We start from the raw sequence: 25,244 nt of genomic DNA on the forward strand, positions 1-25,244 counted from the left end.
ACACCGGCCCCATTCCTCAACTCTTTCTCCGCTATATCGACAATTGCATTGGTGCCACCTCTTGTACCCGTGCGGAATGCGACAGTTTCATAAATTTCACCACAAATTTTTCACACTGCTCTCCAGTTCACGGACTATCTCTGACACCTCTCTCTCCTTCCTCGATCTTTCCGTCTCCATCTCAGGAGATTCCTAATCCACCGACATCTTCTACAAACCCACTGACGCCCACAGTTACCTCGATTACAGCTCCTCCCACCCTGCCTCTTGCAAGGATGCGATCCCTTTTTCTCAATTTCTCTGCCTCCGCCCCATCTGCTCCTATGATGAGGCTTTCCACTCCAGGACATCAGAGATGTCCAATATCTTTACTCACTATGGCTTCCCCCCTACTGTGATTGAGAGAGTATCTCTGCCATTTCCCGCACCTCTGCTCTCACCCTCACCCCTCCCAGACCCAACAGGGATAGGGTCCCCCTTGTCCTCACATTTCATCCCACCAGCCTACGTAGCCAACACATCATTCTCTGCCACCTCCACCATCTCCAACAGGACCCCACCACCGAGCACATCTTCCCCTCCCCACCCATTTCTGCCTTTCGCAGGGACCGCTCTCTCTGTGACTCCCTAGTTCACTCCTCTCACCCACCCATCCCGCTCCCACCCGGGAACTTTCCACTCTCCCCGTCGTAGGTGCAACACCTGCCCCTACATTACATCCATCACCTCCATCCAGGGATCCAAACAGTCCTTTCAGGTGAGACAGAGATTCACCTGCACCTCCCTAAATATCATCTACTGCATTCGGTGCTCCAAGTGTGGCCTCCTCTATATTGACAAGCTCAAACATAGACTAGGTGACCATTTCGCAGTACACCTGTGCTCCATCCATAACCGCGATCTGTATCTCCCTGTTGCCAGTCACTTTAACTCTCCTCGCCCACCCCCCCAACACTATCACAGATATGACAGTCCTCGGCCTCCTCCACTACCATGAGAATTCCAAGCGCAAAATGGAGGAACAGCACCTCGCTTTCCTTCTTGGAACCTTGCAGCCTAACGGCATGAACATTAAATTCTCCTACTTAAAGTAATCCCCATATCCCCCCTCACACCCACCCCCAACCATGCCTCTTCTTTTCTTCCCTTTCTTAGCCTCTCTCTCTTTTTTCTACCCCCCCCCCCTTTTTGCCTCCTTACCTTTGACCCATCCCCCAGTGGATCTGCTCTCTCCTCCTCCCCCGCACCACCTATCAATATCTCTTACCAGCATCTACCTAGCACCACCCTGTGCCCACCCCACCTCCCCTCTTTTGTTCACCAATCATTGCTCTGCTTTTCCCTCCTATTTATTGGGCTTCCCCTTTTCCTATCTTCAGTCCTGAAGAAGTGTCCTGACCCAAAACGTTGACCGCCTGCTTTTCTTCATGGATGCTGCCTGGCCTGCTGAGATCCCCCAGCATCATCGTGTTTTTCATCTCGATTCCAGCATCTGCAGTCCTTTGTTTCTCTATCATAAACTGTAACACATATCGTCAATGGCTGCAGTTTGAAGGAAGGCTTCTGGAAATTGTTTTTTGTGGGCATATTCCATGCTTAACCTATGTCCACATGCAATGGTTTGGTGTCCTCAACAGGAATGGAAATCCTGCCTCATGCCAATCCCTCCTCTTTAACCTGGGGATATGGATACTGACCGAAGTGAAGTCATCACCAACCCCTTTACTCTGCCACCATCTAAAGGATAGACTTTTAACTGAAAACTGAAGAACGGACCATGATGCTTTCTCAGGAAACCTACAGAAAAGTTTGATTCGCAAGTGGAGTAACTGCGTCGCGGTCCAAGAGGAGGCTTGTTGTCCAGAATGTTCCTTTTGGCAAATTTAAGTTCTCGGTTCTTAGGTGGAATGTAACCGTCTCTCAGCGAGATCAGCACGGGATCTGCGTTTTTTCCTGCAATCCACTCCTCAGCTTCTAGGGCTGCCTCAGGACCCTGGGTATCCGGGTACAGATCGTCTTGGAAAAGATCGGACTGTGGAGGACAAAAAGGGATATAGGTCAGTGATCACATGGAGAGGTGAGCCTTAGAGGTCGTGGACTGCGCACGGATTGTGAAATGCTCCTCAGTACTGCAGCCTTTAAATCATACGCCACGATATTCGGTGTTTTGTATCTAGTGTCAGGATAATGAATTTGTTGCATTGGTTTAACCTAATAAATAAAAGCACTAGTAACAATCAGTGAGAGCTGTTGCAAGGGGCATGAGTAGGGGACAGGTGGGATGGGAAGTGCCAGTGATCATTCGGTATGTTAACAAAACCTGCAAATGCATGTAAACATCACATTGAACATAACCCTTCTAAAACAGTCAGTTAAATAGCTGAGTGCAATGTTAGCTGTTGCACGTCAACAAAATCTGTTGCAAATAGTCAAAGGTACCGGAGTTTAAATTGATTAATTATCTTGGTGATCGATAGCAACTCAATTCCTTCTTATCCCTGTTTTTTGATGGTTATTCTTAAGTATCTTTGGGTCCTTTGGCTCCTAGTGTGCAACAGGATAAACAGAGAACCTGTACAGGCAAATCAATTTCTTGCTGAGGGAAGAAGGGGGAGTTTGACAAAACCTGTTCCCAACGTGGAGAATTCCCTGCATCAGGAAGCTGTGGCCTGCTCTCCCCATCGTGAAGTGCATTAAAATGGCTACGTGTGCCAGAGAGCCTAAATCACAAGCACGGTGTGCAAGATTCCATGAAGGACACCTCGGGTCCTTTAAATCTATGCTTATCAGGTCTGAACAGACAGTTTCCACATTTTTTGGATCATGAATTGTCTCGAGACAGACTGTAGTGCAGAGTATTAATGTGGCTGCCTAATGATTAGATCACAAGGCCGTCTTCAGTGTTTCAAAAGTGAACTGAATGCAAGATAAAAAAATATTTTGTTTGCCTTGTTTTGTGATAATAGGTGAAACAAATCCCAGAGTAAATATTCCAAATAAAGTAGAAAATCCATGAATCACCATTTTCCCCTGCTCTTTATTTTTGTCAAAATTGGCTGGTTTTTCCAGTCTCTTGGCATCAAGATGAATGAAGGTTCTAGGCTGAGACCTCAGCTTACTTTTTGTTGTTTCAGAAGCTGACTGAATTGGTGCATATTCCCAGGAGCTCCCCTTTCTCTTTCATTTACTAAAAGAGGTTTCATGCAGGCAAGGATTTGCACACTGGAATCATTCAGAAACATTATAGTTGTCAAAATGTTCCTCAATTTTTTAAGTTAACCCCCTCACCCTCCAACCCCCATGCAAATCTAGATTTAGTTTCCAGACAAATTAATCTTAAAGGTTTGACAGCAAGAGGCTTTGTTTGTAAAAATAATTGAACGTGGATCTAACTTTGCTTTAAAATATCTGATTCTAACCTAATTTTTTAAAAATCTCAGTTATATTCATGAAAATTGGAAGCAATTTTTGTAAATCACCATTCATTTCAATTAATTGCATGGGCAAGGAATGCACAGGAATTTAAACTTGTTGCCTTTTGATAGCGCATAGATGGGCATCATAAAATTGTGCAGTGAATGTGTGCATCTGTATCTATAACCTCATGTCTTTTTTTAGATGATTATTATGGTGGCTCTGTGGCCTTGCTTGACCCCCTTGTGTGGGTCTCTGTGATGGCTTTTTCCACTGTACTGACCTTCCGAGGCACTGTCATCGTAATTGGTTCACACTTCCGCTCATGTAATTTGAAAAACCTATAATATGAAATGTAATGAATTAGTTTTTGCTGCATATTTGGATGGAAAACAGCACATTATATCAGGATTATTTTTCCACAAGTATTTCCACATTACCCTGTGTGCTATGCACAGCTGGCAGGGTTGACAGAAACTGTTTTAAGTAAATGTGTGCAGAGTAACAAGGTGCAGAGATTGCCTGAAGTAAAACAATTAAGAAACAGACAAAACTTGTTTCCCTTCAGATAACAGAAAATGTATACTCTGAATTTCCAAGTTGTTCTCAGCAATGATCTAAATGCCACTATAGACCTATGTAGCTCCACATTTTCCCAAATATCAAAGTTTCCATTTTCCTAAAAGGTCAGCCTGGTTATTCAACTATCTTGGAGCAACTGGAATTGTAGTACAGATGGTAGTATAGACATTGTTTGAGTCTGCATCATAAAATGGTAGAACTCCATTACTAGTGTCATTTCCTGAAGCGCCATTGGTTCATCAAAATTTTTCTACATGGAGGGTCTAATAAAGGCCCACTGTAATTCTGGCCATTTGTGCTGAGTGTATTTTCTAGTGAGAGGAACCAGCAGTGTTGGAAATACCTTGTCAAACAGCCCAGTTATATTTTGAATCAAACACTAGCAACCATTTGAAATGGTCGACTTGTGGTGCTGACAACACCGGCTGGCAGAAAAAAGGAAAGAATAACACTAAGGTAAGTTAATTTCAGCCAATGCTTTTTCAAGTTGGTTTGGTAACTTATACGTTTATTTCCCTCAACTAATGGATTTCCCAACGGGAATGTTCCTGGCATGCTTTGAAGGCAGAGGCGAGCTGAACTGAGAGCAGAATGTCAGGTAAGGAAGCTGCATGTAGATGGCCATATGCACAGTCTGTAGGACCCCCACTCCTGCATGTGCAGTTGGCCAACCCTCATTAGAGGTCAAGGCTAGTAGTGGATAAAAGTAAGATTGCACTAGGAGGCATATTCAGGTCCTGATTCTGAATTGGAATTTGGATACATCCCAATCCCTGAAACAAAGAGCACAAGTAGGAATCCCAGGGTGTTCAATGACCAGGTTTGCCTGACTGGCCAAGATGGCACCAACCACTTCAGCAGGCCCTGCCACTACTCCCTAGAAGCATCTCAGCGCCTGGGTCAGCTTTAGCTACTATGCAGCACAGGGATGGTACATCCAGCAACAGTAACTGGCAGCTGTGGACCAAAACCTGGCTCCGGGCCCTTGGAGCCACGCCACAATGGGTACAAAGGAGCTGGTGCCCTGAGGTTACACAGAGGGTCACTGACCTCAGCAGCAGTGATCCAGCACAAACTGCACTTCAGCAGCCAAGAGATTTCACTGCTGGCTCAATGCCTGTAATTTGGGTTTTCCTTACCACGGTTGTAACCACAGACCTGTCTTTTCTTCATCTCTGCCTCTCCAGCTTTGAAGACTAATTTTAATGTGTTTAGATGTCTTTTGAGCTACTTCAGTTTTTCAAGATGCACTTCCCTTCATTTTGATGTTCCCCTAAAGGACATCCATTCTCTCCACCTCTGCACACCATCAGTACTAGTTTGCTTCCCTCAAGCTGTAAGAATACACTGAAGTTACATAGGATTAATGCACTGATTTTAAAACGGCCACATACACACCCTCAGAATAAGGAACCATCCATTTAGGAGAGGTGAAGAGGAACTTCACCTCCCAAAGTCTTGTAAATCTAACCAAAGCTGGGTCATTATATTTGAGATTTTCAGATTTTTATACTTTAGGGCTGTAAGGACTAATGGGGGAAGTGCAGTTGAGGCCAGAGTCAGATCAACAAGTTCTTTTGCTCTGATTTTTGAGATGAAAGTTACCTTCAGTGAAATTATCATCATTTCAATAACACCAGCAATTATAAGCTAGCTTAGAATTCCATCATGGTCTAGTTAAAGCCACTGACCTTGCGATTTCACATCTGCTGACATCCAGACCCCTCTTTGCCATGAAGCCCATCCCCCTCTGTGGCTCCTTACTGCTGAACGTGCTGATGTAATGAACGTATGGAGCTTCAGGTGTGATCTCAAAATACCGAATACTGCTATCACCCTGCATGCAAAGAGAAATCAGTCTCCAAAGGGGAAGCATACAAAACTGGACCAGACTAACTGAACCGGAGTAATCTTAACTTTTTAATTTAGAGTGTTTACTGTAACAAAATTCAATATTTAACACTTTTGGAAATAACTCACGTTAAATGCAGCGAGCTACTCAGGAGTGAACAATTGCTCTTACATTACTGTTTCTCACATTGAAAACATACTTGGTTGTAGAGAACTTTGAGATGTCCTGAGATCTATAAATGCAGACTGTTCTTTTACCCTCATAGCAGCCTTTCTGTATGAAATTTGAGCTGCATAGACAGAATGAGCAGATCAGCTCGCTCAGTGATTCGTTCACATCAAACCATAAACTACTAGTACAGAGGGAAACACTCACCTTCCCACACAAATAGACTATGTTTGAGTCTTCATCATAAAATGGTAGAAGAACTCCATTACTGGTGTCCATTTCCTGAAGCGCCATTGGTTCATCAAAGTTTTTCTACATGGAGGGTAGAATAAAGGGATTAACTTTCACACCGACTGTGCATTCAGCAAATTTACAGGATAAATGTGAAACCTGTTCAAAGCTTTAACTTGAGTCTTTTAACATCAGTATATGGTCAAGGGAGTCCAACTTGATTGAATATATGTTTTTCAATTTTCTTTTACTTTTTGACTGCTTGCTTTTTAATTTGAGAACCCTTGTCTTTTTTTTGTATAGTGTTTATGCTGCATGGCACTGAAGGGGATAGTCTAAGAGCCAGCATAGACTGAATGGGCCAAATGGCCTTCTACATCATAACAAAATACAAAAACTGTTCACACAACAAATGGGGGAGAGGTGGCACAATCAACATGCAATGCTTAGCAAATGCAATTGCCTTTCCTACTTTTAAGTGTAGAACCAAAGTTCTCATACTGTGGCATTGGTGCCCCCAGGAGTACCATAGAAAGCATCCTATCTGGATGCATCACAGTTTGGTATGGCAACTGCTTTGCCCAGGACCGCAAGAAACCACAGAGAGTTGTGGACACAGCCCAGCACATCATGGAAACTAGCCTCCCCTCCATGGACTCTGTCTATAGCTCTTGCTGCCTTGGTGAAGCAGCCAGCATAATCAAAGACCCCACCCACCTGGGTCATTCTCTCTTCTCCCATCAGGCAGAAGATACAGGAGTCTGAGGGCACATATCACCAGGCTCAAGGACAGCTTCTATCCCACTGTGATAAGACTATTGAACGGTTCCCTTATACATTGAGATGGACTCTTGACCTCACAATCTACCTTGTTGTGATCTTGCACCTTATTGTCTACTGTCCATCTCCCTCCACAGATGCTGCCTGACCTGCTGAGTTCCTCCAGCGTTTTACGTTGCCCCAGATTCTGCATCTACAGTCTTTTGTGTCTCTACTTTCACTTATACCCTGCTACAAACCAGTGAACATCTGGAATTAAAGTTTAACTGTCCTCTGGATCTTGCTGCTAAGGCGGAGTTTTACATATCGGCCACTGCTGACGGAGATCCTTGCCCACCAGAGGAGCAGGCTTCAGTCAGAGGCTGTGTGCTCCAAGTGGCTTCATGTCCATGCAGATATTTATACAACACTTGAACAACACTGACAAAATTATACCCGAGCTGAGTTTGGCGATGTATTCTACAGAGCTGCTGGTGGCATTGTGTCAGTGCCTTCTGAGTGATAGTACGGTGGATGGTGGATTCTGTGACATACAGGCTGCATTTAGTTCACAACTGGCCAATTCCTTCTTTTCCCATTTGTGGAGGAGGTCACTCCACCTGTTACATGTAGCTTGAAGATATTTTCAACGGATGGCCATTCCCGTCCATCACATCGAACAGATGGGAAAAGACAGAGTGATCTCGGAGGCGAGACAGCCGAACAAGGAATGACTGGTGAATCGGGCGTCGGATTAACACTTTGAGTGGTGAAACAAATGACTGCAGATGCTGGAATCTAGATTAAAAAAAACAACAAGACGCTGGAGGAACTCAGCAGGCCAGGCAGCATCCGTGGAGAAAAGCAGATGATCAACATCTTGGGTCAGGACTGAAGATAGGAAAAGGGGAAGCCCAATATAAAGGGGGGAAAAAGCAGAGCAGTGATAGGTGGATAAAAGAGGGGCGGTGAGGTGGGGACAGGGAGGTGATAGGTAGATGCAGCTAAGAGATAGTGATTGGCAGGTGCAGGGGAGGAGGGGAGAGCAGATCCACCAAGGGATGGGTCAAAGGTAAGGAGGCAAGTGGCATGAGGGGAGGGGAGGAGAGGAAAAGGTGAGAGAATAAAAAGGAGAGAGAAAAAAAAGGAGAGGAGAGAAAAGAGAGAGAGGCTAGGAAAGAGAAGAAGAGACAAGATGGGGGTTTTCCCTCCTATATATTGGGCTTCCCCTTTCCCGATCTTCAGTCCTGAAGAAGGATCCTGACCCGAAACGTTGACCGCCTGCTTTTCCCCACGGATGCTGCCTGGCCTGCTGAGGTCCTCCAGCATCTCGTCGTTTTTTTCATCGACAGTTTGACTGTAGGGCACATCAGGAAGGAAACTACAACCAGTGTGTAAGTTTGCCCTCCAGATGGTCAGGACACTACAAGCATCACACCCTAACTCCCTTCTTCCCTTAACATTTGGATTATGTACATACTTCCAATTGAAAATCTAAGGAAGAATAATTCAGTAAATACGAGACTTTAAAAGGTAAACATTTGGAATAATTAAAACGATAGAGATTATGCAGGCAATCCCTGCATTACGGCTGTTCAGGTAATGAAAATTTGCCCTTACAGAATTCACAAATCATGGTCAAAAAATCTTAGATACAGAATAAAATTCACTCTCTTGGAATTTATGTTAACAATAGTAAATAGATAAACACAAGATTTATTTCTTTTCAACACGCATTTCTTGACACATGCACAGATGACACAGTTTTGTGTAACAGAAAATCGCAATAAAGAGTGTTTTCTAGGAAGACAGCAACCCCCCTTCCCCCTGCCTGCCCATAATGTGGGCATCACCTGTAATTTTCTCTAAAGTGTTGTATTGGGAACACAACACATACAACTTTTACATGAGCTGGTGAAGACTTTCCTACTAAAGATCAAGGGTCACATTGCTGGCATCTAGAGTAACTTCAGCGGAACTGCCCAGTGTGGTCAAGCAACTTCTGACCAAGGTACAGAGGTCACATGAACATCTGACATTGGAGTGGGACCAGAGACCATAGAGTGCCTTAGACCTGCTCCATCATTCAGTATGGTCATGGCTGATCTGATCTTGGTCTCAACTGCCCTTTCCTGCTCAGAATGAGATTGAATGATTCGAATCTGTTTGGCACCTCCCTACAGGTGACTAACGGTCCAGTATTGCAGGAAGATGAAGGCACAGCTTGGAAACACTTAGTGAAAGCTATTGAATTCTTCTTCAAATTAACATGGTCTGAGCCATTGACACAAGAGATCTCATCCATCTCTCACTGAGCAGCACAGTGGTACAGCTAGCAGAACTGCTGTCTCACAGCTCCAGTGACCCAGGTTCAATCCTGACCTCCAAGGTAGTCCGGGTAGAATTTGCACATTTTCTGTGACCACATGGGCTCTGGTTTCCTCCCACATCCTAAAGATGTGTTACTTAATAAGTTACTTGATCACTGTAGATTGTCCCTGTGTAGGTGATTGGTGGGAGAATTAGGAGTTGATGAAGATGTGCAAGAGAAAAGAAAGAAAGAAGCAAAATTTGTCTGTGTGTTCTATGAAAAATAGCATTGCAGGGACCTACACCTGTCATTTCAATAAATAAGACAACTCATGCAAATAACCTCCAACAATAGTGGTGGAACCTGTGCTGGAAAATGGCTTCCTGGAGGTTCACTGGAGGTACATAAAAGAACAAGTCACAGGGACATAAGTGACAGAACGAGACTGATAGGAGAGCTACGAGAGCTGGCATAGACTCAATGGGCCAAATGGCCTTCTATGTCATAAAAGTATGAAAATACGAAAAATTAATTTGTGGAAGTAAGAACAATCTGCGATCTGTAAGATGTTTTCAATTCATTGAGCATGGTTTACCTTAATTATAACATTGGGCATGTAACCTTAATTCTTTTATATTCCAATGTGCCACTTTGTCCTCATGCCTGTTGGAGTGAACCACACTCCACTGTAGCTTCACACAGCAATGCTGAATTATAATCTAATTTCCCTGAACTGGTGCAGGCACAACACACTACCTTCTGCATCAGTAAAGAAAGAATTAAGTAAAAAGTTATGTGTGCACTTTATGAAAAATAGCCTCAGGGATGGCCTACACCTGTCATTTCATTAAGCAAGAGTGCTTATGCAAATAATCTCCAGCAGTATGTTGGTGGAACGGTGTTGGAAGATGACTGTGTGGAGGCTCGATGGAGGAACATAAGATGACAAGTTATTTTTCTGCCCTGAAGCCAATATAATCTCTGAAATGTCACCAGGTAGAGAGGTGTATAAAACTCTAGAAGAGTTCATTGGGCTAGATGCAAATTTGGTCTTCAGAAAACTTTCACTCAGCATTTCAGGCACATGATCTCCTGACTAGTGTCAGTGCTTGAGCGAGCCAGGGCACAAGCATCTCTTTAATTTGATGACACCACAGGCTCCCAAATTAATATTAATGTATGTTAATTTGATTGACACTTGCTGGTGCAGTATCGCTGGTTGGTTACCCTGCAACTGAAGCTCGGGTGACCTTGTGTTCGGCTTTCGGTTTCTGCTGCCTTAAAGGAAACAATTTAAACAAGGAAGTCAGCTGACAGCAGACTGTTGAGGGGAAGGATTCATCATTCGAGCTGCCTCTTGGCACAGGAGAATGTTCCAACACCAATCACCTTCTCTTTCACCCAGTGTGATTCATCCTAATTTGTCCCAAATTACTTTTGATGTATTTCCTGTGACAAATCACAGCTCGAGGTCTCAACCATGAAGAGTGACGCATTGGAACACACCAATTACCATCTGCACCTCTCGTCTTGTGTCCTCACTTCACGCTGTATCACATCAAACTCTGGTTCCAGGTGCAACACAATTTTTAGAACACCAGCTACTGAAATTTAATTTTCCATTACATATGCTCACTTCTGTTTCTCATTGTTTTTGCTGCTCAGCTTACAAATTACATGGTTTTAAGAACACTAGATTTTTAATATTCTTCTCGTGACCACTGACTGTCCACTAACCGATGATGTTCTCTGGCCCAGGGACTATGCTGATAATCAACACTACTGACTGCCTTATCCCCGGCTCTCTCTGACTCATTGAGTGCATTCTGTGGTAAAGATGGTTCCCTCTGGTGTGGGAAGGTCCCTTGAAAGGCTCAGGCCTACAGAAGGGGCCTATTTCTCCTGAAGGAGACAATGGTTTACTGACAAGAGAATGGCAGCAACCCATGTGGGAGATATTCATTTCAGACAGAAGTCAAAGGACGGATGGGGTGGGAAAGAATCCATTTTCAATCCTGAAGCAGATTATTTCCAGGGTGGATAAACAGCAAGAAAGACCTGGAGCTCCGCCTGGTGGTGATATGAGGAATACCATCAGACCACCACACAGCAGTCCATTGCAGGAATGTAGGCAGTGATTACAAACCCATGATAAAATCTGTTTTGGGAATTTTAGTTGGTCTATCTCATCCTTCACTCTGACCCAACAAGAAAGGAATTCTGTTTAGATTTAAAAAAGGGAATGAACGATAGTTGTCTGCTCCTTCCTGTGTAAACACTTTCATGTTATAAAGTGGCCAGATGGCAAATGAGACAGAAAGCTCAAAGCACTGAAGCTGAACTGATCCCTGAGCAAAAATAAAATCACTTTTTTTTGCCCAGTCAGTTTATTTTAATGTTTCCTAAATTATATAGTCTGTCTCTGAGCAGAATATCAAAGGGTCATTGGTCAACATCAAGGAAGAAAGCTGTACAATAACGGTGGTATCAGGAAGTCAGGTACAATGGAGCTTGCTGACCAACATGGTCTGGGGCTTAACATTGGCAACGTATGGAGATGCCTCTCTGACCCAAGCGTTCGCAGTAATAATAGACTTAATTGACAAAAGTAATCTAACAGGATTTACCAAAGACCAACATTACCTCATTGGTTTAGATTTCCTGAGGCGAGGCTTCAACAAAAAGAGAGATAAGATAACTAGTCACATGTACGTCGAAACACACAGTGAAATGCAGAATGGTACAGCACAGGAACAGGCCCTTCTGCCCATCGTGTCTGTGCCGACCATGACGCCAATCTAAACTAATCCCATCCGCCTACACACAGTCTGTATCCTTCTATTCCCCACCCATTCGTATGTCTGTCTAAATGCCCCTTAAATGTTGCTATTGTGTCTGCTTCCACCACCTCCACTGGCAGTGTGTTCCAGGTACCTACCACCCTCTGTGTCAAATAAAACTTGCCCTGCACATCTCCATGAAACTTCCCCCTCTCACCTTAAATCTATACCCTCTAGTATTTGACATTTCCACCCTAGGGAAAAGATTCTATCTACCCTATCTATGCCTATCATAATTTTATATACTTCTATCAGGTCACCCCTCAGTCTCCGATGCTCCAGAGAAGACAATCCAAGTTTGTTCAGCCTCTTCACAAAACGTACTGGAGAAACTCAGCAGGTCAGGCAGCATCTATGGAGGGGAAATATTTCCTCCATGGATGCTGCTTGATCTGCTGAATTCCTCCAGTACCTTTTGTGTATTGCTCCAGATTTCAGCATCTGCAGAATTTGTGTCTCTGTCTTTGTTCAGCCTCTTCTTATAGCTAATACATTCCAAGTAACATCCTGGTGAACCTCTTCTGCACCCACTCCAAAGCCTCCACATCCTTCCTGTGGTATGCCACCAGAACAGCACACAATAATCCAAACATAGCCTATCATTTTATACAGTTGCAACATGACTTGCCAAATTTTTACTCAATGTCCCGACCAATGAAGGCAAGAATGCCATATCCCTGCTTCATCACCCTATCCACTTGTGTTGCCACTTTCAGGGAGCTATTGCACCCCAAGATCCCTCTGTACGTCAATGCTCTGAAGGGTCCTACCATTTACTGTATACTTTCCTCTTGAATTTAACCTCCCAAAAATGCATCACCTCACACTTGTCCGGTTTGAACTCCATCTGCCATTTCTCTGCCCACATTTCCAACTGATCTACACCCTGCTGTATCCTTTGACAACCTTCCTCACTATCCAAAACTTCATCGATTTCTGTGTTGTCTGCAAACTTACTAATTAGACTATTTATATTTTCATCCAAATCATTTATATACATCACGAACAACAGAGGTCCCGGCATGATCCATGCAGAACACCACTAATCACCGACCTCCAGTCAGAAAGACGCCCCTCTACCACTACCATCTGTCTTTTCTGACCAAGCCAATTTTGAATCCAATTACCAACTCACCAGGATTCCATGTAACTTAATCTTCTGGACTAGCCTACTATAAGGGACCTTGTCAAATGCTTTACTAAAATCCATGTAGACAACATCCACTGGCCTTCCCTACATCTTTGTCACTCCCTCGAAAAACTCAATCAAATTTGTGAGACAGGACCTCCCCTGCACAAAGCCATGTTGACTATTCCTAACAAGTCCATGATTTCCCACATGCGAACAAATCCTATCACGAAGAATCTTTTCCAATAATTTCCCTCTCACTGATGCAAGGCTCACTGGCCTGTAATTTCCTGGATTATCCCTGTTGCCCTTCTTAAACAAAGAAACAACGCTGGTTCTTCTCCAGTCTTCTCTTTCCCAACAACCTCCTTCCTTGCCTCCCTCAGTATCCTGGGATAGATTCCATCAGGCCCTGGGCACTTAACGTTTTTCAATACACCCAACACCTTCTCCTTAATATCAAGAGTGCACAGAGCAGCTTATAGTCACTGCAACATCATGAGATCTTGTTTCATACACAAAGAGCCCAGGCCAATCCAAGCTGAGACAGATGACCCTGGAGCTGGCCAAGCTCCAAGACAGCCCAAAACAGGCAGCGCCCACTGCCGCTGAGACAGACTGCCTCACACAACAGGCTAACTCAGACAGTCTCCTAGCACAGGCCAACCTCTGGCTGTGCGGCATTCCATATCAGAACCCCTGACCAGTATCAGGCAGCATCAGTCCTGGAACTCCTTGGTCTGGCGTCTCACAAACCCTACAGAAATAATGAGATGGTGAGGTGAGCCTGCTGCGATGTGCTAACTTGAACTCCCACCAGGAGCCCAGTCAAAACAACAACACCCTTAGAACTTTTGTAACTTGACAGCACTGACCATAACCTGATTTCAATCAACACGACAAACAATTAAAAATTTATGTTCTTTTATCATGAATTGGGTTCAGGCTTAATGACAAAATCCTCTCTCAAGATTCTCTGCATCTCTCAATAGAACCACCAAATGACCACCTTAACTTTTTGGGTGGGGCTTGCATAATCTACCTGAATACTAATATAATATCGTACATGTTACAAATAGATGCATGATTTGTTAACCTACTGTGTACTTTGACTGGATGGTGGGGATTGTTGTATAGGGAGATAGTTGCTGTGGATGTACTGTGAGTATTGAGTGGTTAAAGTCTGAAGCTGTTACCCTTTTACCTTGGAGCTTAGATGTAAGAGACTCTCCTTGTTGTACTTGGAAATGAAAAGTAGTTACGAGGCAGCACTTGACAGGCAGCGGCTACTCCCACCGGAGCAGAGGGGCAGTATAGAGGTGATTTAAAAAGCTTTTACCATTACAAATAGCTTTGGTAGAGTGAATTGCAAGAGGCATTTTGTGGGTTAGGGAGTCAGTGACAAAGGATCATCAATTTCAAACAGTTGTTAAGAGATTGCAGAGGGAAGAAGAAACTGATTTTCATGGACAGCTGTAGCAATAAGGAAAGCTCTGTCACAATGACAGACTGGTGGACCTCTTTAGGTTATAACTTATCACTGTGGCTTAGTGTGTCTGTGTGTGTCTGACTTCATGAAGGATGGGACTTCACCCCACTGTTGTACATGTTGGCTTTCCCTTCTCCCAACCAATCCCCCAGGAAAAGAGCCAGACCCCTTGGCAAATCAACAATCCCAACTCAATCTCCATCAAGGATACGATACATCCCAAGTAGTTTTCCAAGTATGAGTTGGCTATTGCTACTTGGGATGTATCCTTGTCCCAGTGAGTGAGATTAGGGACTCAATGGGACTAAGGATACATCCCAAGTAGCAATACCAAGTCCAACTCCTATGAGTTGGAATTGTTGATTCACTAAGGAGAATGAGTTTCCTCTGCGTCAACAGTTGGGAAGGTGGAGTCTGGGCAGGAGGTGTGTGGAGGTGACAGGCAGTGGGGGAAGGCTGGGGGTTGGGCACGTGTTAGGACGTAAAAGGACATTAAGAATTCTCTATTAAGCGTCATAGAACGGGAAAATGAAGACAGAAGTAGAAAGGATCAGGTCAACCAGACATTGTTTAATTTCATTAATTAACAATATACTAGAATAACCTGAAGGTAATCAGATAAAAGTTGAGGCATTACTCCTGCCCAACCACCGATCCCACAAGTGAGATTAACACCCTACAAGAACTTCCCCTCAGAGAGCTGGATCATATTCAGCCTGCTCTCACTGTCTGTTCTGAGGTGCCTGGCTTCATTCTCTCATTAGTGCTGTGCACCCGTTGGTCACCAGATAACGAAAGACCACCTACCGGGTCCCACAGGGCCAGCTGCCGCTCGCTCATCTTGCTGAATCCAGTGGTGAAGATTTTACCGTCGGCCAGGAAGATGGCCCTCATTGGTCGAGCACCTTCGTGTGCCTTGTCCTTCTCCTGAGTTGATCCATAGGTAGATGGCAGGATGGGGACAGAAGAACAAAATGCATTCAGGAATGGAACAAAAAAAAGGACAGCGTACAACTGGCATCATGGCATGCACACGTACCAGAGCGCACAATACGCATCACTGTATATTGTGATACAATAGCACCACAGCACATGACATGCACCAAGGGCTGCAACACGCATTACAGTGCACAACACACGTCACAGCCCACAACACGCATCACAGCGCACAACACACACCATGGAAAGCAACACGCATCACGGTGCACAACAAGGCAATTTCCCAAGTGCCCATTTTACCAAAAGCTTCATTTAAATCCACAACCCAACACCTTGTCCCCAACTCCTCTTATCGTCTCTCTTCTGAACAAGCTCAATCAGTCTGGCCATAAGCTACCAACAGGGTATAGAAGGAACCACACTCCCAGCTAGAACAGATTCAATTTACATTTTTACCTCTTAGAGTCTGAATTCTAGACTCAAAGTTCTCTCAACAATGCTCCACATGCAGCACCTTGCCTTTTTTTTTGGTAAGTACCCCACTCTGGCTTAGCGACGGGGACTCGGAAATTCTGCTTCAACGCTGCTCTGTCGGTGGACTGGTTAATTACATTCTGTAGCAGCTTTGAAAGAACTGGAGCACATCCATCCCTGTAGGACTCCTGACAATTCAGGTTGCAGCGATATCTGATGAACACGCGCTGTCTTTTGAACTATTTCTAGCAGGGCTTGTGCTCAGCTTAAACTAGTTATGATACAAAGCAGCCAACAGCATTTAAACAGTTTTACAAATTAAGAAAAAATATAAAATAAAGGAATAATACTTGATTGGTAGACCCGATTAATGGCTTTAATGTTAGAAGTATTATGTCACAGAAGGCCATTCAGCCCTCTGAGTTTCTAACAGGTCCTAGTAGAGTAATCCACTCCCACAGCCCTACACATCATTCCCTTTCAGCTATCTGTCCAATTCTCGTCTGAAAGTCTGGATTGATTCTGTTTTCACCACTTCCACAGGCAGTGAGCTCCTGATATACAAATTCACTAATGGTCCCTTGTGCCGGAATCTCAAAGTCTGACACTCCTGTACATCATTCATCGGTCTTGTTAGTCCTCTTCCTTTCTCTCCAGCACAATGCATTGTTTACTATTTAAAAAGCTGCAGTTGTTGTCTGCATTCCAATGGGGAAACGGCAGCAAGCCAGCAGTCCATGATGCTTCTTGTGTCCTGGTCAACTACATGTGCTGAAAGCATCATTAGCTGGAGCTCTGGGTTTTGGTACAGAAGCAGCACTGGGTGTTGCTAATGTCTATCTATGATGCATGGATATAACATTTCAAACTGTGTTACACTTTCCAACAATTCCTCCGCACTGCTCCCCGCCCTCCACACTCCATCCCCACACCCACACCCAGAAGCAGCAGCTCTTATGGGGGAGATCTGGCCGTGGTTGTCTGGAGCATCAGGACACTGCACAAGCATGAGCTCAGCCTACACCCACTCCACAACATCCAGAACAGGCAAAGCAGTTTGGGGACTTCAGTAGGCTGCTGGAGAGCAGACGATCTTGTGGCAGGAATTTGACTCCAACCATTCTACACTGGGAATGAGGGAAATAGGAGATAAATAGGAGTGGGGAGGGGGAAGGAAGGAAGCAAAATAACAACAAGCTTCATCTGGTTTAATTACATAGGAGGAAACCGGTGGCTGTGAATCGTAGCTTGTTTTCTTTGATGCTTGTGTAAGTAGGACCGATGAAATCTGTAAGTGGAGGGGTTCCCATAAAACATGGTATGTAACCATGAACTGAACTGTCCACGGATTTATTGCAAAGTTCATGGACTGTCAGAGTGGGTTCAAGGCGCACTCCAGAGAACTGAGCAAAGAAATCTTAGGTTAAGTTTCCAGAGCAGTACAGATGGAGTGCTGTACTACTGAAGGTGCCATCTCTTGAATGAGTCATTAAAGATGAGGCCCAAATGTTCTGTCAGCTGGACTCTGATGGCCCCATTGCACTGGTTTAAAAAGTAGAAGAACCATCCTTAGTGTCTGAACTAATGTTTTCCCCTCAATAAAGATCACTAAATAAAATACACATTTGTCATTAACACGTTGTTGTTTGTCACAGTTTGCTATGTTTAAATTGGCAGCCACCTTTGCCATTCACCTACATTTCAAGAAGTACTTCATTGGTTGTAAGGTGTTTTGATTTGTCCTGAAAGTTGCCAGGTAAGTGCAAGTCTTTCCTTACAGTCACACATTTAAATGGTGTGCACTGGTGTGTGTCGATATGTCCCTGCAGTATAATTTTACCAGGTTTCTAACCTGGGGAACATCGGAAGATGCACTCAGTGGGCACACCGGATCACCAATCACGTCTTCAGGAGAAAACTTCATGCAGTGCTAAATTTAGGAAACAGATGATGGAAATCACAAGATTACCACCAGGTCAAAATCCCAGCACAGACATCAGCCAGTAGGCACACCAAGAGACATTAAACAAAGGCTTGGGGACAGAACTTTCAATACAGATTAACTCCCTAAATTCTTGAAGTGTACTGGTCTTCTGCTGATATATAAACTTTAAGGGAGTCCTCATAAAGAAAATCCAGGCCAGGTTTCAGTAACTATACTGTAAATGCACTGTCAGATAAAAGTACGATAAAATCAGTACTGCCCAACCACATTAATTCCATTGCTCGGTTGTCAATGGATTTTGAACCCATTTTATGCTTTGACAATGAGGACACAGTGTGCAGTTATGTGAGTCTTAAGACTTCACCCTCAGCATTGACATGCGATTGGTACAGCGCAGTTTACGTGAAAGATACCAGTCACATTTGACAAGTCTGCCATGAAAGAGCAAAAGTATATTAAAAAAGGAATAACACTCCAAAACAAATTGAGCAAAGGTAAATGAACAAAAAAGCTGCAGATGCTGGAAATTTGAAGTAAAAAGGTTCCAGCTGAGGGACATTAGAGAGTGCCAGGTTTGAGCCTAGGACTTCCTCAAAGCTGATGGAGATCTCCAGATGAGTTGTCACAGTGCGGCCAGGCTGGGACCTGGAACCTGGTACCTTCAGGGGTTGGGTCAAGAGCAGCATAACAAGTTGCACAAGAATGATAGTGGGAGGTTGGGGCAAGGAGAGAGTAAAGGATTGGGGGAGAGGGTAAAACTGAGGGTGGGTTGTGGGGCAGAGATGGAAGGAACAGAGGGATGGGGAGAGATGAAGAATAGGAAACGTGAGGAATGTCTTTCTCTTGATTGCATTGATACATTTGGAGCTCTAAATTGAAGGCCTGATATCCCTGGTTTCACCCCAGCACTGTGTTGAGTGAATTAGTTAGTTGTGGAGAGCTGCATTTGACTTCAGAACGTGTGGAGTATAAGATGATGGAATAAGCAATCAGCATTCTCAGAGTATCCAGTGCTGAATCGATGGGCTCAGGCTTGGTATGTTGCTGTCGATGGTGAATTAATCCTGCCAACTTCAGGATTTTAGTTCATGTCTTACAACCAGACACTTTGGTGAGAAATTGGAGGGTCAGGGGTCCCTGTGGACCATGGCAGGAAGTTGTTTCTAAATTTTGAAATAATATGATGGGGAGGGAGGCAAAGAACGAACCATTTTTGACATAATCAGAAGATGAAGGTGGTTCCAACAGGCTGCACAGTTGAATATAACTCAGCCTATTCTACAAAAAAAGAAGTCACAATTATGTAGCAAGATTCTGTGGGCACTTCACACTGTATGACGAGAGACTATCCAGAACCATGCTTTACTTTGTCTATTCATCCTGGGATTATTTACTGTTGGCAAATCTACTGCTGTAAGTGTGCACTTATCCAGGAAAATGCAGCACCTCACTAGGAAGATAAAACTTTTGACACAGGATTTCCTCAGTAAATGAACATACCACGTAGTTTAGAATAGCTGCTCCATTCACAATCACACAGCTGCAGATAGTAGACTGCGATAGGCAGCAACACTGGCAGAAAGTGCAGTATTCAACCAAAAAAACAATCAGATTTGTTCCAATTACTGGGCTTGTTTCCTGATGTAAAAGATAAGAAGGATGCCAGTGGCCATTTTCCACGTAGAAGCCTTGACGAACAGTGACGCAAGCTATCAAATTGTGAAGGAGCTCTCCTACCAAATCTTCACACTGAGTGAAGTAAATCTTCCTAAGTCTCAGCTGATCAACAAGGAAACTGGTTTGTAGCTATTACTGAGTGCCCAGAATCCATTGCACCAAGGCAGTGTATTCATACAACCAGGTTTGGCTTTTTACCTGAAGTGCCAGTAATAAAGCATCATTCTCTGACTTCATGGTTTACCTTTTGTTTTGAGTCATTGGATGAAAATTCACATAGAACTTACAGCACAGGAACGGACCATTCAGCCCATCTGGTCCATTCTACTGCTTGCACTCCATAGGGACTTTCTCCTGTTCTACATCATGCCGACCTAATGTCATACCCTTCTCCAGGTGATCATCCAACTTCATCTTAAGTCAACATTCCACAGATGTGTTTAAATTGCAGTCCTTTGCAACTCATCTTCAATCCCTTTTCAAATACAGAAGGCTCTGGTGTGAGTCTAAAACATTTGCAGCAAATACCAGCACTGCCAAGTACAGTGGTGCTTTACCAATGCACCGGATGAATAAAGAACTGAAGATGAAGAATGAAATACAAACTGAATGGATCTTGCACCTGTATGAAGGTAAAGGTGGAGAGCAAATATCCTAATGTGTCCAAGTGGAAGCAAGATGCGCTGTTAGTCCCGTAGCAAAGGTAGTACCTGCTTCCACATCTGACAGCATTTGTCTACAACCACAAGGAAAACAAACAACATCTATCATCTGTATTTGAGGAAAATGCTTTCAATTTTCTTTGGCAAATTCCAAGCGAATGGGATTAAGTGCAGCCACATCGCAGTGTGTAGCCACATAGTCAAGCTGGTCCACAAAGTCACAAGTAAATAGAGAGACACCCTCCATATTATTTACAAAGAGGAACTGGAACAGCTCTGAATCACTTTTCTGGTACCGTCAGCTGCTTAACCCAACACAAGCTCACTGGAGGAAAAGGTAATCACCAGAACTACTTTAATTTTTTAACTCTGATTTTCAATTAGAAGTGGACATCTGTTCCTAAAAGAGTAAACAGTCAAAAATCCACATGCCAATTTTTGACACTAGTAGATTCCTACTATTTTTAAACAATCAAATGTTTGTATTTCACACAAAAAGCTGAAGGAACTTGACAGGTCAGGCAGCATCTATGGAGAGAAATGGACAGTTGATGTTTTGGGATATGAAGGGTCTCGACCCGAAACGTTGACTGTCCATTTCCCTCCACAGATGCTGCCTGACCCACTGAGTTCCTCAAGAATCTTGTTTGTTGTTCCAGATTCCATTATCTGCAGTCTCTTGTGTCTCCAAATGTTTGTATTTGAGTATTTGCATTAAATGTAAGATTTTTCTATAAATTATCTCTCAGTCACATAGCTATTTCGACTCTCTCAAGTGTTAGATTTGCTTAGTGTTTTTGCCTTTGAATCAGATGATTCAAAGTTCAATTCCCACTCCTGAACATGAGCACACAATCCAGTTTAAAACACTGCAGTGACCAAGGGAGTTCCAGTTATTGTAAAGGATGTTAAACTGAGGCCTGATTACCTGCTCAGGTAGGTACTGTCAAACAAAGCAAAGAGCTCCCCTGACTTTTTGGCATTCCTACTGCCTCAACAAGTGGTTCTAGGAAATAAACTGGAGTGAACATCACCATTAACCTGTCCTGGTCCAACCACGTAGATGCCACGGCCAAGAAAACTCACCAGTGCCTCTACTTCAGGAGGCTAAAAAAATTTGGCATGTCCCCTTTGACACTCACCAACTTTTATCGATACACCATGGAAAGCATCCTATCTGGATGCATCATAGCTTGGTATGGCAACTGCTCTGCCTGGGACTGCAAGAAACTGCAGAGAGTTGTGGACACAGCCTAGCACGTCATGGAAACCAGCCTCCCCTCCATGGACTCTGTCTATACCTCTCGCTGCCTTGGTGAAGCAGCCAGCATAATCAAAGACCCTACCCACCCAAGTCATTCTCTCTTCTCTCCTCTCCCATCAGGCAGAAGATACAGGAGCCTGAGGCTCAAGGACAGCTTCTAACCCACTGTGATAAGACTATTGAATGGTTCCCTTATACGTTGAGATGGACTCTTGACTTCACAATCTACCTTGTTGTGACCTTGTACCTTATTGTCTACCTGCAATGCACTTCCTTGTAGCTGTGACACTACTCTGTACTCTGTTATTGTTTTTACCTGTGCTCCTCAAAGCATTCTGTACTACCTCAACGTATCTGCACTGTGTAATGAATTGATCTGTACGAACGGTATGCAAGACATGTTTTTCACTGTCCCTCTGTACAAGTGACAATAATAAACCAATACCAATACCAAATCAACTGTGACTGCACTATAAAAAGAATGAGTTGTTGCAAAGTGCTTTGGGATATCCTGAGGAATGGTAAGCCATTACAATAATGAAATCTCTTTCTTTCCCAATTAGGAATGTATAAATAGTTAAACAACTATCATTTTTTTTTAAGTTTTAAAATTAAATGTTTAAAGAACCATGAATCCTCCTTATTTATTCTGCTGCCAGTTTGGGACACCAAGACAAGAAGGCATGAATATTGAATTCTCCCACTTTAGGTAACCCCCAACCCCTTCCCCACAAACTCTTCCCCCCCCCCCCACCACCCTTCTTCTCTTCTTCCCTTTCTTTTCTCTCTCTTCTTACCTTTGACCCATCCCCCGGTGGATCTGCTCTCCCCTCCCCCACACCTGCCTATCACCGTCTCTTACCTGCATCTACCTATCACCACCCTGTGCCCACCCCACCTCCCCTCTCTTGTCCACCTATCACTGCTCTACTTTTCCCTCCAAGTATGGGGCTTCCCCTTTTCCTATCTTCAGTCCTGAAGAAGGGTCCTGACCCGAAATGTTGACCGCCTGCTTGTCTCCATGGATGCTGCCTGGCCTGCTGAGTTCCTCCAGCATCATAGTTGTTTTCATCTAGATTCCAGCATTTGCAGTCCTTTGTTTCTCTAAGACCAGAAGTCTGCTTTATCAAAATGGTCCCACCACTGATGCCAAGTTAAGTAAGCTCTGGAAGACATCAATATCTTGCTGGAGGAACAGATCACGCAACACTTTTGACTGGTAGTTTGTCGGTCAGGTTGCAGGAGCTATTAGATTTTGTAATCATCGTTCCCACCTCCCCACATCTGATTGAGTAACAGGAGGCAATAAGCACAGTTTAGGCGTTTCTACATTGCACGTCAATCAACTGGGAATAACAGTAGACCATTACAGGCCGCAGAGCAGCAATGAGAATCTGTACATTCCTCTCTTGCTCTGTGAGCTTTGGGTTCTGTGCCAGACACCCTGTAGACCTAAGCCCAACCTGTCAAAGCCATTCTAAGTTTAACCAACCCTGCATTCCCCACTGGAGTGCCACATAGCCCTTGAACAGTATTTTCTTACACCAATGCCTGTCAGATCAGGAAATGAGCCATTGAGAAAACAAAACCATTACTGAAGCCTCCATCTATTGCACTATCACACATCAGTGACACACTGCATGATTTTCCACACTCTACGTTCTTGGTCTCAACTGACACTATCCACTGGGAAAATCTGCCTGTTCAATCTCTTCCATTCTCTCTGCCTTCACTTGACTTATAATTCTTTTCTTCCCCACCTTGAGCAACTTCCTAACTGAATGCTCGATGTTATTTCCAAATCGTTATCTGGTTACCAAGTGCCAGCTACTTAATGACGACAATGCTCATTTCAATCAGGCCATCATAGCTGACAAAAAGTTGCCCTCGTTCTCTAGAGGAGTAAGAGCTCATGAGACAGGGTCCAATCAAATACTGGAATTTCATAAGCCATGCATCACAAAGTAGTGGGGAAGCTTACAGCAATGACGCGTTGCTCCCTCGGATTAATGATGCGCACTTTCTTGTCCTTGCTGGTGGTACAGATGAGGCTGCCATTACGGTTCCAGCAAACGTTGTAAATCAAGTCAGTATGCAGGTCATCAAGTGTTATCAGGGGTTCTCCGGTCCCCACATTCCAAATAATTATCATATTATCACTGCCTGAAACAGATATGGTACAAGGTCAGTACCCTGCATTACTGATCTGCAGCCAAATCAATTTTATTCAATGCTTTCTTTCTCATCTCTTGGGAGAACTGCCTCCTTGGACCTTCATCACTCATCCAAAGCTTTCACATGTGGGACAGCCTAATGAGGTGGACAGACTCACAATGACAGAAACCGACAAGCATGCTCCATCCCTCTTCCTCTCTTAATATTCACTGCGGGAAGTGTAGCAAGAAGTCTTGAAATGCTACACGCCCATTCCTTGCTTCAGTAACACGTCAGGACTTTTATCAACAAGAGGGTGGTTGGGGATAGTGGAGAAACTCTCACAGCATTTACTGAGTATCTAGATGAGCAATGAAATCAGTGAGCCATAGAAAGGTGTGGAACAAGTTATGGTAAATATGATGAGTCTCGATGATTACTTGATGTTCAGCATGGATATGGTGGGAAGGAAGGGTTTGCTTCTGCGCTGTATGTCTTCATGCATCTGTGACTCTGTGCAGAATCTACAGAAGTGTAGAACAGCTGTAAAATGTTCAAGAGATAAATACTTTTCAAAGTGTTTGGGGGCTGCACTATGGGAAATAATGATTGACAAATAGTATTCACTACGGACACACATAACACACAGATTACAACATGGATGATTGATCCTGATGGAACAAAGTAAATTAACTGTACAGGAGGAATGTGACTGAAATCTCTTCTTCCTTTCCCCCAAACAGAAGCCTTTATGTAATGCAGTGCCAAAGTACAGTTTACAAAATCTGCTGACACAGATGAACACATTGAAGAGGAAGTTGGTAATCTTATCACATGAAAAAACAACAGCTGCTGGTTAAAATGGATTATATTATTATTCCAATGGAAACTCATAGAAAGGCAATAATGTGTTCAGGCTTGTTTAATTTAAAACAGGTGTACTTAGAACTTATAGGAATTAACAATACCACCATTCTCTGATTGACATTTACCTCCACCAGAATGCACCCATTTAATTGAACAGCTGTAATTAGTCACAGAGATGAGTTTACTTTTGTGCATGTCTTTGATCAATAATACACAATGAACTTTAGAACCAACTTGGAAATAGCATTTCCCTCAGAGAGGGGGTGGGTGGGGCTGTGCGGGAAGTTGATGTGTGCTAAAGGAAATTCACAAAAAAGTTAAACAGTGTGATCAATGCTTGGAATGGATTTTGGGTTAGATTGTAAAGAGCAAGATGTTGAATTGTTTAGGAATGAGCTTCATTCTAGAATAGGAAGGGTTGAGGGTCTTCTGAAGTAATCAAGGAGCTGACCAAACTGAGAATTCACATTTAACAGATTCAGTTACA

General features: G+C 43.7%; 1 protein-coding gene across 3 annotated transcripts in view; it reads right to left on the reverse strand.

Moving 5' to 3' along the window:
* The window catches only part of LOC127581529 (coronin-6-like), a 201,951-nt gene that overhangs the window by 10,852 nt on the left and 165,855 nt on the right, over positions 1-25,244 (reverse strand). For 2 of the 3 annotated variants that reach the window (XM_052036015.1, XM_052036016.1), the window contains 6 exons: positions 23,718-23,899; positions 15,583-15,702; positions 6,224-6,328; positions 5,688-5,833; positions 3,698-3,755; positions 1,802-2,032 (listed from right to left, as the gene is read on the reverse strand). In XM_052036015.1, coding sequence (XP_051891975.1) covers positions 1,802-2,032; positions 3,698-3,755; positions 5,688-5,833; positions 6,224-6,328; positions 15,583-15,702; positions 23,718-23,899 — 842 coding nt within the window. Of the gene's footprint in view, positions 1-1,801; positions 2,033-3,697; positions 3,756-5,687; positions 5,834-6,223; positions 6,329-15,582; positions 15,703-16,170; positions 16,291-23,717; positions 23,900-25,244 lie in introns of those variants that run through there. The other variant, XM_052036017.1, reaches the window with a different exon arrangement.

Source organism: Pristis pectinata, chromosome 21 (assembly GCF_009764475.1).
Source record: "Pristis pectinata isolate sPriPec2 chromosome 21, sPriPec2.1.pri, whole genome shotgun sequence".
Classification (NCBI taxonomy): Eukaryota; Metazoa; Chordata; class Chondrichthyes; order Rhinopristiformes; family Pristidae; genus Pristis; species Pristis pectinata.